This window comes from Rhinopithecus roxellana, chromosome 8, assembly GCF_007565055.1.
Source record: "Rhinopithecus roxellana isolate Shanxi Qingling chromosome 8, ASM756505v1, whole genome shotgun sequence".
Taxonomy (NCBI): Eukaryota; Metazoa; Chordata; class Mammalia; order Primates; family Cercopithecidae; genus Rhinopithecus; species Rhinopithecus roxellana.
Window position 1 is genome coordinate 78733301 of NC_044556.1, and position 13694 is coordinate 78746994.

At 39.2% G+C, this 13694-nt stretch overlaps 1 protein-coding gene across 4 annotated transcripts in view; it reads right to left on the bottom strand.

The window, feature by feature from the left end:
• The window catches only part of DBT (dihydrolipoamide branched chain transacylase E2), a 68073-nt gene that overhangs the window by 23490 nt on the left and 30889 nt on the right, over positions 1-13694 (bottom strand). For 3 of the 4 annotated variants that reach the window (XM_030934991.1, XM_030934990.1, XM_010377234.2), the window contains exons 6-11: positions 12926-13047; positions 10273-10489; positions 8781-8947; positions 5932-6009; positions 1403-1594; positions 1190-1261 (exon numbers count right to left, since the gene is read on the bottom strand). In XM_030934991.1, the coding sequence (XP_030790851.1) occupies positions 1190-1261; positions 1403-1594; positions 5932-6009; positions 8781-8947; positions 10273-10489; positions 12926-13047 (848 nt within the window). The remainder of the gene's footprint in view (positions 1-1189; positions 1262-1402; positions 1595-5931; positions 6010-8780; positions 8948-10272; positions 10490-12925; positions 13048-13694) is intronic. The other variant, XM_010377235.2, reaches the window with a different exon arrangement.

The following is a 13694-nucleotide window of genomic DNA, read 5'->3' on the forward strand; positions in this document are numbered from 1 at the left end:
GTCAAAATTAAATCAGATCTAATTAAATCAGATCTAATTAAACTAAAGAGCTTCTGCACAGCAAAAGAAACTATCATCAGAGAGAACAGGCAACCTATAGAATGGGAGAACAATTTTGTAATCTATCCATCTGACAAAGGGCTAATATCCAGAATCTACAAGCAACTTAAACAAATTTACAAGAAAAAAGACAAACAACCCATCTTAAAGTGGGCGAAGGATATGAACAGGCACTTTTCAAAAGAAGACATTTATGTAGCCAACAAACATGAAAAAAAGCTCATCATCACTGGCCGTTAGAGAAATGCAAATCAAAACTACAATGAAATACCACACCAGTTACAATGGTGATCATGAAAAAGGCAGGAAATAACAGATGCTGGAGAGAATGTGGAGAAACAGAAATGCTTTTACATTGTTGGTGGGAGTGTAAATAAGTTCAACCATTGTGGAAGACAGTGTGGCGATTCCTCAAGGATCTAGAACCAGAAATACCATTTGACCCAGAAACACCATTTGACCCAGCAATCCCATTACTGAGTATATACCCAAAAGATTATAAATCATGCTACTATAAAGACACATGCACACGTATGTTTACCGCAGCACTATTCACAATAGCAAAGACTTGGAACCAACCCAAATGCCCATCAATGTTAGACTGGATAAAGAAAATGTGGCACATATACACCATGGAATACTATGCAGCCACAAAAAAGAGTGAGCTCATGTCCTTCGCAGGGACATGGATGAAGCTGGAAACCATTCTCAGCAAACTAACACAGGAACAGAACACCAAACACTTCATGTTCTCACTCATAAGTGGGAGTTGAACAATGAGAACACATGGACAGAGGGTGGGGAACATCACACACTGGGAACTTGTCACATGGTGGGGGGCTAGGGAAGGGATAGCATTAGGAGAAATACTTAATGTAGATGACGGGTTGACAGGTGCAGCAAACCACCTTGGCACGTGTATACCATGTAACAAACCTGCATGTTCTGCACATGTATCCCAGAACTTAAAGTAAAAAAAAAAAGAAAAAAGAAATAATGGACTTTCTAAGGCAAACTCAGAAACTTAAACCTACAAAATGAGGGGGAAACCTTAGAAATGGTTACTCTTCATTGTGTTGAGTCCCTGAATTTGCTTAAACTCCATTTTTCAGTTATCTAATACATGTACCTTAATTGATCCAAGGGCCCCAATGGCTACTTCAGGTGGCAATATCACTGGTTTGGCATAGGTACCACCAATCTATTTAAAAAAAAAAAAAGGAGAGTATTAAAAGTTAGGATTTTTCAGGGAACAAATGCCAAGTGACATTTTCTATTTTTAATTAAGCATATGATCAGAAACCTTAAGCAATGGTTTATGTATTTCAACATTATTACTCACTGATCCAATGTTGGAAAGAGTAAATGTTCCTCCTGTAAGATCAGTGGTGCTGAGCTGACCCGCAGAGCCCAATTTCTGGAGGCGGTTCAGTTCAGTGGCGATGTCAAATATAGAGCAGATCTGAACATTTTTCACATTAGGGACAATCAAACCCTGCTCAGTATCCATTGCTATCCCAATGTTATGAGAAGCCTAAAAAATAAAAAATTATACAGTAGGGCTTTTAATGAATAAGCTAACAGCAAAGAAAGGATCAACCTTCACTGTCATCTAGAAACCACTTCCAAAACTTATTTTTACCCAATTGGTAGTGATTTAAAAGAAATAATTTAGGCCGGACATGGTGGCTCAAGCCTGTAATCCCAGCACTTTGGGAGGCCGATACGGGCGGATCACGAGGTCAGGAGATCGAGACCATCCTGGCTAACACGGTGAAACCCCGTCTCTACTAAAAAAATACAAAAAACTAGCCGGGCGAAGTGGCGGGCGCCTGTAGTCCCAGCTACTCGGGAGGCTGAGGCAGGAGAATGGCGTAAACCCGGGAGGCGGAGCTTGCAGTGAGCTGAGATCCGGCCACTGCACTCCAGCCTGGGCGACAGAGTGAGACTCCGTCTCAAAAAAATAAAAAAAGAAATAATTTAAAAATAATTTTTAAAAGATTTTTGGGGCCAGATGCAGTGGCTCACGCCTGTTATCCCAGCACTCTGGGAGGCCAAGGTGGCTGAATTACCTGAGGTAATGAGTTCAAGACCAGCCTGGCCAACATGGTGAAACCCCATCTCTACTAAAAATACAAAAATTAGCAAGGTGGCACAGGCCTGTGATCCCAGCTACTCAGGAGGCTGAGGCATGAGAATCGCTCAAACCCAGGAGGTGGAGGTTGCGGTGGGCCGAGATTGTACCACTGTACTCTAGCCTGGGAGACAGAGTGAGACTCTGTCTAAACAAAGATAAATTTTTTGTTGATAAGAATGTAGGCAATAAGCTATTTCCCAACACTGTCAGTGCAAATGTAACTGGTACAGGTTGAGCATCCCTAGTTCAAATATCTGAAATCTGAAATGCTCCAACATCTGAAACTTTTGAGGGCTGAAATGTCATGTCATGTAGCCAATTTCCTTGAAAACTGATTTATCACCCTGAGTCAAGATCCATCTTCAGAATTCTGTATACTGACAAATACAGAAATGTAAAGTTTTTATTTTCGATTTATTGGATGGATTAAGCATCTCAGCATTCCTTACTATGTGATAAAATACATATATAATAAAAAGTATATTCAATATTTTGTCCTTAAACATTATGCTGCATAGTTGTTGAAACAGTTCTCATTTTGTAATATTTAACCATATCAGAGCCCATCAATTAAAAAAAAAAAAAAGAAAAACGCAGCCATTGTTCTGGCAGGGCACAGTGGCTCGTGCCTATAATCCCAACACTTTGAGAGACTGATGCAGAAGGATTGCTTGAGGCCAGGAGTTCAAGACCAGCCTGGGCAACGTAGTAAGACTCCATTTCTACAAAAAAATTTTTTTTAATTAGCTGAGTATTATGGCACATGCCTGTAGTCTCAGCTACTTGGGAGGCTGAGGCGGGAGGATCATTTGACCCCAGGAGTTTTAGGTTACAATACGCTATGATTATGCATGGGTGACAGAGCAAAACCCTGTGTCAAAAAAAGAAAAAAAGAAAACTGTGTGGCCAGGCACAGTGGCCAATGCCTGTAATCCCAGCACTTTGGGAGGCCGAGGCGGGTGGATCATGAGGTCAGGAGATCAAGACCAGCCTGGCTAACACAGTGAAACCCCGTCTCTACTAAAAATACAAAAAGAAATTAGCAGGTGTGGTGGCGGGCACCTGTAGTCCCAGCTACCCGAGAGGCTGAGGCAGGAGAATGGTGTGAAGCCGGGAGGTGGAGCTTGCAGTGAGCCGAGATCTCGCCACTGCACTCCAGCCTGGGCTACAGAGCAAGACTCTGTCTCAAAAAAAGAAAAAAAAATTGTTTCATGTACAAAAGTGTTCAAAACATTGTATAAAATTACCCTTAGGCTATGTGTATGAGGGGTAAATGAAACATAAGTGAATTTCATGTTTGGACTTGGGTCCTATCCTCAAGATATCTCCTTTGTATATGCAAATATCCCATAATCCAAAAAAATCTTAAATCCAAAACACTTCTGGTCCTAAGCATTTCAGGTAACGGATACTTAACCTGTATAGACTTTTTGGAGAACACATGACAATATGTACCAACACTTATAAAAATTTGTGTTAAGGAACTAAATGCAGAAGTATGTAGGGATACACAGGGATGTTGAGTACACACTGTTTATAAGTTTGAGAAACTGCGAATAATCATAATGTTTATAAACAGGTCACTGGCTACATAAATAACAAAGCTATATTTGCTGACACATAATGATGTTTACAATACAGTAAACAAAAAAGAAGGGGCTGGGCACAGTGGCTCATGCCTGTAACCCAGCATTTTGGGAGGCTGAGGTGGGTGAATCACTTGAGCCCAGGAGTCAGAGACCAGCTGGGCAACATGGCAAGACCCCATTTCTACAAAAAAAAAAAAAAAAAAAAAAAATTAGCTGGGCATGGTGGCAGGTGTCTGTAGTCCCAGCTACTCGGAAGGCTGAGGTGGGAGGTGGAGGCTGCAGTGAGGCGATGATTGCACCACAGCATAGATATTCTCTATGGGAATACTTCAGACAGGCAACAGAGTGAGACCCTGTCTCAAAAACAAAAAAAGAAAAAGAAACAGAAAAAAAGCAAGTTAAAGAAAATATTAACAATTCTATATCTTGTAAAAAGTATGTGAAAATGAAATCCTAGAAAGATGTGTATCTCAACATAAACAGTGAGTTATCTTAGGGTCATGGAATTGAGGGTAAACATCTTTGTTTTCTTTTTTCTTTTCTTTCTTTTGTTTTTTTGACAAAGGCAGGGTTTCACTTTGTCACCTAGGCTGGAGTGTAGTGGCATGATCACAACTCACTGCAACCTCCATCTCCCAGGTATCATATGATTCTCCTGCCTCAGTCTCCCAAGTAGCTAAAACTATAAGTATGCACTACCATGCCTGGCTAATTTTTTTTTCTGTAGAGATGGGGGCCTCCTCACTTTGTTGCCCATGTTGGTCTCGAATTCCTGGGCTCAAGCCATCCTCCTACCTCTGTCCCCCAAAGTGCTGGGATTATAGGCAGGAGCCACTACACCCAGCCAACATCATTATTTTCTTGCCCGAAATTTTTGTGATAAGTATATACTTAATCAGGAGATATTAAAATTAAAATTAAAATTAATACAGCTGGCTGTATTAACCATATGGGAGCTGACCTCCCAGAATATCTAAGCTCACTTTCTGGTTGTACATTTCTTTTCTTTTCTTTTTTTTTTTTAATTCTCTTTTTGAAATAGAGTTTTGCTCTTGTCGCCCACGCTGGAGTGCAGTGGTATAATCTTGGCTCACTGCAACCCCTGCCTCCTGGATTCAAGCAATTCTCCCATCTCAGCCTCCTGAGTAGTTGGGACTATAGGCGCTGGCCACCACACCTGGCTAATTTTTGTACTTTTAGTAGAGACAGGGTTTCACCATGTTGGCCAGGCTGGTCTCAAACTCCTGACCTCACGTAATCCACCCACCTTGGCCTCCCAAAGTACTGGGATTATAGGTGTGAGCCACTGTGCCCAGCCTCTGGCTGTACACGTCTAATGATAAGTAAACTTAAGGAAAAGCATCTCCAAAAGAGTTCTCGGTCTTAAGAAACGTTCACTCCTCACAGAAGAGTTTACTCAAATTGAATTCAAACTTTTATTACTTTTCTCACTTAAATTATTCTTAATCTTAAAATTCAAGGAATTTGCCAGGTGTAGTGGTTCATGGCTGTAATCCCAGCACTTTGGGAGGCTGAGGCAGGAGGATTGCTTGAGACCAGAAGTTCAACACCAGCCCGGGCAACATAATGAGACCACGTCTCCACAAAAAATTTAAAAATTAGTTGGGCATAGTGGCGCATGCCTATAGTCCCAGCTACACAGGAGGCTGGGGCAGAAGGATTGCTTGGGCCTGAGAGGTCGAGGTTGCAGTGAGCCACGATCATAACACTGCACTCCAAACTGGTGCAGAGTGAGACTCTGCCAATAATAATAATAATAATAATAATAATAATAATAATAAAATTAAAATTCCAGGAATTCAATTGTGAAAGAGCTGCTTCTTTTTGAGAGGGTAAGTAGAGCGGGTAACATAATCTGCCATACAGCTATATTTCCATTATTTTAAGCAGAAAACAAAAAAAAAAAAGCTTAAAAATGGTTTTAAGAATCTCCATATCTAAACAGTATTATTAAACACAAAAACAACAAAGAATTAGACTTAAGTTTAATGTTTCACCCCATACCTTTAATTCTAGTCTAAAAAAAATCACTATTTAAAGTACAATAGAAGTCTCTCTAACCTACAAGCACATTTGCCCTATCTTCTATTAATAATAAGAACATTTTCACTCTGCGTAGCCAACCTTATATGTTATATTCTGGCAGTTTTCATCCACAGAAGCATTAAGGATAGGAAACTGTAGTAATCCCAAGGAAACAGCCTGTTTAACAGAAAAAGAATGCAATTTTAGCACTTTTAACTCAGAAGGGATAGGGAATTTGAAATAAGAGGTATAAAAGGAGGGAGAGAGAGAACTCTTATTTATGCTGAGTTTAATTTCAAGTCTACATGTACCTAGTCACATTACTGCCAATGTTACCTTCAAGCAATGTAGAACTAGGTCACCCTAATCATTAAAGAATAAAAGATAGTCAGGTAGCTTGTAAACATCAAGGAGATTTTCAAAATAATGATGCAGACCAGCCAAAGTTCCAAAGAAAATGTCTAAATTCTAGGTGATTTCCTCACTGACATGTTGAATCTCAAGATTTCCATGAGAAGTAAACCTGTGGTTCAAAACTAGGAATCAAAACACAAAAAAGCAGGTAAGCTATTTCCCTGTGTGGAAAGAACACGTAATGAGGATTTCAAAGCGCACTGACCATTAGATGCCAATTTGCTACTTGGTGTCCTTGGCCAGCTGAAGGGCAGAGATGGCCTGAACATTTACTTTACAGCTCAAGTCTCACTGAATAGCATTTACATTTTCCCTCTCTGCCGCCTTCTCCCTTTCTTTTTTCCTTTTGTCACTTACTACCATTTCTCTCCTGTCCATATTCAGATTTCCCTAACTGTATCCAAATGTTCTTGATATCTGCTCCCCTGCCCATTCGGGATCTAATAATCAAGTTTCATACCTTACATGTGGTGGTCATGCATTGTATTAAATTTAAAAGATAGCGAAATAAAAATGCTTAAGATCATTCTTAAAAAGAATTCCCTTCCCCACTGCCCTTTTCTGGTCCCTGTTAAAGTTCTTTACATGTATTGTGTTATTTTTCTCAGTGCATCAGGGGTCTTGATGGAAAAAAATCAAATTCTTGAACTAGAGAGTTAAGAAAAAAGTTTAAATATATAGAGACATTTCATAGTCATTAGTTTAGTTAGGACAGGTTAAGAGAGTAGATCAACTGAAGAAAAATACAACGAAAAGAACTGCTATGAGTTCCTTAATTTTTATGACTTGGAAGTTTTTTTCTTGTTTGTTTTTGAGACAGGGTCTTGCTTTGTCACCCAGGCTGGAGTGCAGTGGCATGATCTCAGCTCACTGTAGCCTCAACCTCTTTGGTTTGAGTGATCCTCCTATCTTAGCCTCCCGAGTAGCTGGGACTACAGGTGTGTGCCACCATGCCCAGGTAACTTTTCTATTTTTTGTAGAGATGGGGTTTCACCATTCTGCCCAAGCTGTTCTTGAACTCCTGAGCTCAAGCAATCTGCCTGCCTTGAGAGAACCCTTTCTTAGAAAAAAAAAAGGGGGGAAATAAAGGAGAACAGTTTCTGCCTCACAAGGCTCAAAGCCCAGTAAGTAAGTGAAGAGAAAACTGAGTAAGCACTCACAATGCACTGAGATAAGTCACAGTGGGAAACAAGAGTATTTAATTCAAATAGTGACAGCCACAGAAGGAGTCTGTACCTGACCACAATTTGGGATTTATTTGCAGGTGTTTGATGGAGAAGAAGGGGCACTTCGAGTGGAATTGTGTATTCTAGCAATTATGGGTAGCTTCATATTAGGGAGTGAGATAAGAACGGAGAGGCAGGCAGCAGAGACTTACAACACATTTGTATGCCACACTAAGGAGTATGGAAATTATCCTAAAGGCAATGAAAGGGAACCACTGAAGAGAATCAGAGAATATTACAATAATTTGATTTACAGAAGACCAGTCTTGGTGTAGTGTAGAGAAAGGACTGAACATGCTCGCATTAGAGACATCAGTATGTCCTTCAGAGTAGAACAGACCAGAATCTGAAAGAGCTTCTCCACCTGTTAGCTATAAGTCCTTAACAAGTTTCTCAACCTCTCTGAGCCCCAATTTCCTTAAATGGAAAGTGGGGACAGTAATATTTACATGTCAGGGTTACTTGAGAATTAAGAGATAATGTATACAGCATGCTTAGTATGGAGCCTGGCACATGGTAGCTGCTGCACAGTCACTAATGTGAGCTAGACTGTAAGCTGCTCAAGGTCAGCTGATGATCTTACTCCATTTTATACTGGTCCCAAGGCTTAGCACTAGAAATGATTCCCAGGAGCCTCAATATAAATTTGTTAAATAAATATTAAATATATGTCAGTGATATTGCAAAATTAATATCAAGTCTCATTTTAGTTCAAACCAGGACTTGGCTGGAGTGATCCTTTTAGGATTAAAGGCTTTACTTAACTGGCAGAATTGTCTCTACCTAGCTCAAAGATAAGTGGCTAAAAATATGATATAGACATTTCAATTTTATAATTTCCTATTAAACAAAGAAATGGCACATTTTCTAACTATTTGATGTGAAAAGTAATATTTTTATTCAAGGCCACAGTCAACACATTGCATGTTGGCAAAACAAAATTTAAATGTCCTACTTGGGGGGCCAGATGCGGTGGCTCATGCCTGGAATTCCAGCACTTTGGGAGTCCGAGGTGGGTGTGGATCACCTGAGGTCAGGAGTTTGAGACCAGCCTGACCTACATGGTGAAACCAAGTCTCTACTAAAAATACAAAATTAGCCAGGCATGGTGGCAGGTGCCTGTATTCCCAGCTACTCGGGAGGCTGAGGCAAGAGAATTATTTGAACCCGGGAGGCGGAGGTTGCAGTAAGCCGAGTTCGCACCATTGCACTCCAGCCTGGTTGACAAGAGCAAAACTCTGTCTCAAAAAAACAAACAAACAAATAAATGTCCTACTCAAGCTTTGTTTGAAATGAATGAAATCTCACCTTTAAGAAGAAAGGCATAAAGGAGAGTTTAATTCCACGAGCAAAAGCAATGGGTTTTAATTCTTCTCGGAGCTTAACCAGTTCAGTAAGGTCAACCTCATCACAATAACCAAAATGAGGTATCTTCAGGGCTGCAGACATAGTCTTGACCATTGCTTTTTGAAAGCCTGAAAAGCATTCAATTGTTATTCATTTATTTAAATTCTTAAATTTCTTCATCCTTTTTTTTTTTTTAAAGAAACTAAAATGGGCCGGGCGCGGTGGCTCAAGCCTGTAATCCCAGCACTTTGGGAGGCCGAGACGGGCGGATCACGAGGTCAGGAGTTCGAGACCATCCTGGCTAACACGGTGAAACCCTGTCTCTACTAAAAAATACAAAAAAAGCTAGCCGGGCGAGGTGGCTGGCGCCTGTAGTCCCAGCTACTCGGGAGGCTGAGGCAGGAGAATGGCGTAAACCCGGGAGGCGGAGCTTGCCGTGAGCTGAGATCCGGCCACTGCACTCCAGCCTGGGCGACAGAGCGAGACTCCGTCTCAAAAAAAAAAAAAAAAAAAAAAAAAAGAAACTAAAATGGAAGGTTCTCTAATGTCCTTTACTCTCTCAGTTAAACCCTTCCTCTTACTACTCTCTTCATTACGTTACCTTACATTGAAAGTCACTAATTTCAAAGCTGGAACATTGACTGCATCATGACACTCAGTGGCAAATGCAATAACATAGCAGCAGGTAACTGCTTTAAACGCTGTGTTATATAAAACATTCAAAAGAATGCAAGCCATGTATTTCCCTAACAGCTTTCCTGCAAAGCCACTCTTCTGGAAGTTAATCATTCCAAGAGTTTATAAATAACAAATCAGAACTAGTTATTTTGAAAGCTAACTACAAACAGTGAATGTTTAAAACATCCTGTGTGTCTTCAAACAGAGCAATTATCAGTATACAAGTTTATACTTCAAGAAACCTGCTAATGTATTCCTCTTCAGAAGTTAATGGTACACATAAATTGGAAGTGTTTCCCGGAAAAGCTGTTATTTCATCATTTAAAAATTATGGCCAGGCATGGTGAGTGGCTCATGCCTGTAATCCCTGCACTTTGGGAGTCCGAGGAGGGTGGATCACCTGAGGTCAGGAGTTTGAGACCAGCCCGGCCAACATGATGAAACCCTGTTTCTACTAAAAATACAAAAACTTAGCTGAGCATGGTGGCATGCACCTGTAATCCCAGATACTCAGGAGGCTGAGGCAGGAGAATTGCTTGAACCTGAGAGGTGGAGGCTGCAGTGAGCCGAGATCATGCTACTGCACTCTAGTCTGGGAAACAAGAGCAAAAATCCATCTCAAAAACAAAATAAAAAAATAAATTATATGTTGACTGAAGTTGAACTTCTCTCCTTCAGTAAGACTTGAAAATACCATATTATATACGTTTACTGAGGTAGCTTCCCCCAAAATAAATGAACTATTGCCTTATATTATTGTTATTATTATCATTACCTTTTATGGGTTCTGTTTTGTCTTTGCCTGTGAATACTGGAGGTTTTGATACTGGTATAGGGATAGTCATGTCTTTTGGCTTTGGTGGAGGTGGCATAATTTCAGCTTTTGGTGAAGGAGGTAATATAGCTCCTGTCTGCTTTTCCAAATAGTTGAGGATGTCTTCTTTAAGTATTCTCCCATCTTTTCCTGAGCCAACAACTTCACTCAGCTTAATCTAAAAAATGATATATTTTAATGCCAAAAATACAACTACTTAAAAATATCATTAAACTTTCAAAATGGAATTTGATCAGTTGACGGTAAAATATATCTGTCCAATAAATTAGTAAAAAGAAATAACCTTTTCATTTTCTACTTAAGTAATCATTTATTACTTTGTATACACTGTTCACATGTGCATGTGGTAACCAACAGGTATCTATATTATATATAATCTAGAGCTATTTATGAAAACTTACTTTTTAAAAAAAATTTTGTAGAGACAGGGTCTCACTCTGTTGCCTTGGCTGGTCTTGAACTCCTAGCCTCAAGCCATCTTCTCAACTCAGCCTCCCAAATGTGCTGGAATTACAGGCGTGAGCCACTTTGCTCGGCTGAAAACTTACATTTTTATACTCAAGTATTTTAAAATCTCTTGCATAATTCTTACTCGACCTTTTCTATTCTTGGGGACTACATAAGAAGAGGGAGAGCTGAGAATTTAAGAGAAACTAAATGCTCTACCAAATTTAGACCAATGTTTCTGACGTTGACTATCAGTTAAAAACGTAACAGCTTAGATGATCATAATACAAAAGCTCTCTCAAATGTTATTTTTCTAGTAGTTGCTTTGGAAATATCAGTACAAAACATTTAATTCTATTTAAATACAAACAAACATAAGAGCTTGGAATGATCTCCTCACATATAGTATGTATTAATTTCTTAGGAATAGACCCCATTTCATTTGTATTAGTGCATCTCTAAGGATGACTAAAATAATAAAGGACTTTACTCAGACAAACACTAAGTGTGTAACAAATGGACTATGAAAATTTAAACAAATAATTTTTAGGCAGTTACAAACAACTGTAAATGCCATTGGTTCTTAATTTTAAACAAACTCAATTCATAAATATGTACACTGAAAGAAAAAAGATGATTTCTGATAACTAAATCCAGTATTTAATTTTTAGTAATCACACAAGCATTCTACCCAAGTATCCTATCCACATCTTTAGGGAGTGTTTTAGGAAAGCGAAATCATACATTTCTTCTATATATTCCTTTCTATATTATTAAGAAAAAAATTATTAAAATGCTTTATAGATTTCAAAGCAATATGTTAAATCATTATTTCATTGGATGCCCTTAATAACCTAGTGTTCCATGTTACTATATCTATTTTCTGCTATGCCAAATGGTCTTCATACTTAAACACATTTAAGGGTTACATAAAATTTCATCAAGGATACATAACATAATTTGACTTTGAACATGTATGCATCTTCTAATTTTTGGCTATATAAAATACAAGGAAGAATGTATCCTAGATGATTTTCTGGGGATTGTTCCCCTGTGGCAGGATAACTGGCTGAAAGAATATGAACATTTTAATGACTCTATTACATATTTCACAAAATACAAACTTTTTTTTTTCCCACAGCAACCTTACTTTTCTCAAAAAGAGACAAATAAAAAGTCTCATTGTGGGGCACAGTGGAAAGTATTCAGGCTTCAGAACCAGAAAGACTTGTGTTCAAATCCCTAGTTCAGTCTACTTGGTTTCAGATAAGTTAATCAACCTTCCTGCAGGGTCCTTGTGAGGATTACAGATAATGTGTCTATAGTGTCTGGCACATATGTGCTCAAATAATGGAGGCAATGATTGTTGAGGCTGTATGTAACGTCTAAGAGCACAGGTTCTGGAGTGATATAGACTCACTTTCAAATCCTGGCTCTGTTGTTGTGTTAGCTGTGTGACCTTAGACTAGTTACTTAAACCCTCCAAGTCTTAAAACAGCTCCTTATCTTACAGGGTTAAATGAGAATATGTAAATACCTATCCCAGTGCCAGGGAGCCACCCTGCCTGGCATTCCACCTTCCATTCAGTCAATGATTGGCAGAGGAAATACAAACGGCGGGCCTCCTTGCCTCAAAGCAGTAATTCTGGGGTTCTCCCCTTCACCCTCAGATCAGGCCGGAGTCTTTCTTTTTTTCCTTAGGACCATGGCAAGCTTTGGGACAGGCCAGGTGTTTGATATCATAACCATGTCTGGCCAATTTCCCTTCTCTTCCCTTTCTTATCCTGCCTCCTTCATTCCCTTTACAGGTTTTCCCTCCTTCAAATTCCTATCTGGTGCTGTACCTCTAGAATACCTGACCTAAGACCTGGTATTTACAAGTGCTCAATAAATGGTAGCTCTTACTGTTATTAGGATCCAAGAAAGAATAATAAAATCACACTGCTCAATTGACAGTAAGTAATAAGTTTACAACTTCTCTTTTCTCCCATGTATTTTTATGCAACTATGATTTTTCAGTAGCAAATATTTTCATGTTTCCTTAATTTCACTGAGCCATTTCATCATGGGATAGTTGGCTAATTTTTCAGAGGTACAAATGTACACTTTCTATACAATCTCAGACTTAAATATTAAGAGAACTTACATTGTTTTCCATTGCCAGACGGCGAACTGCAGGAGTTGCCAGTGTTTTCCGGCCCTTTATCTCTTGGTGTGTATGTTCATCATGGGACACTGCAGGAGTTTCAACAACATCTTCTTCTGAATCTGGTAACAAGGTAAAACTTAACTTCAGTTGAATTTTTTTTTTTTAAATCTTAGTGGCCTATAATATCTAAATAAATTAAAGTTATCATCTAAATGTATAAAAGTTGAACTACTTCAGAACAGGAAAACACAACTATCCTAATGATATGGGTTGAGTAGGGGGGTATGTGTGCTGGTACCTGGTACTTTTTAATTATTAGTATCTGGTGGATATGTCACTCCTGTTGAAATAATATAGCAGCTACAAGTTAAAAAAAGAGAGTTTTCCTCAAGAAATTTTAAAATGTGTTGTGGCTAGGTGCAGTGGCTCATGCCTGCAATCCCAGCAATTTGGGAGGTCAAGGCAGGCGGATCACCTGAGCCCAGGCATTCAAGACTAGCTGTGGCAACATAAGGAGACCCCATCTGTACAAAAAATTTAAAAATTAGCTGAGCTTGGTGGCACACGCCTGTGGTCCCAGCTACTTGAGAGACCAAGGTGGGAGGAATGCTTGAGCCCAGGGGTCAAGGCTGCAGTGAGCTTGCATCACTGCACTCCAGCCTGGATGACAGTGAGACTCTGTCTCAAAAAAAAAAAAAAAAAAATTGTATTTTAAACATTTTTCTAATAAAATTCTAATTTATATTTATAAACAGCATGGAATAAG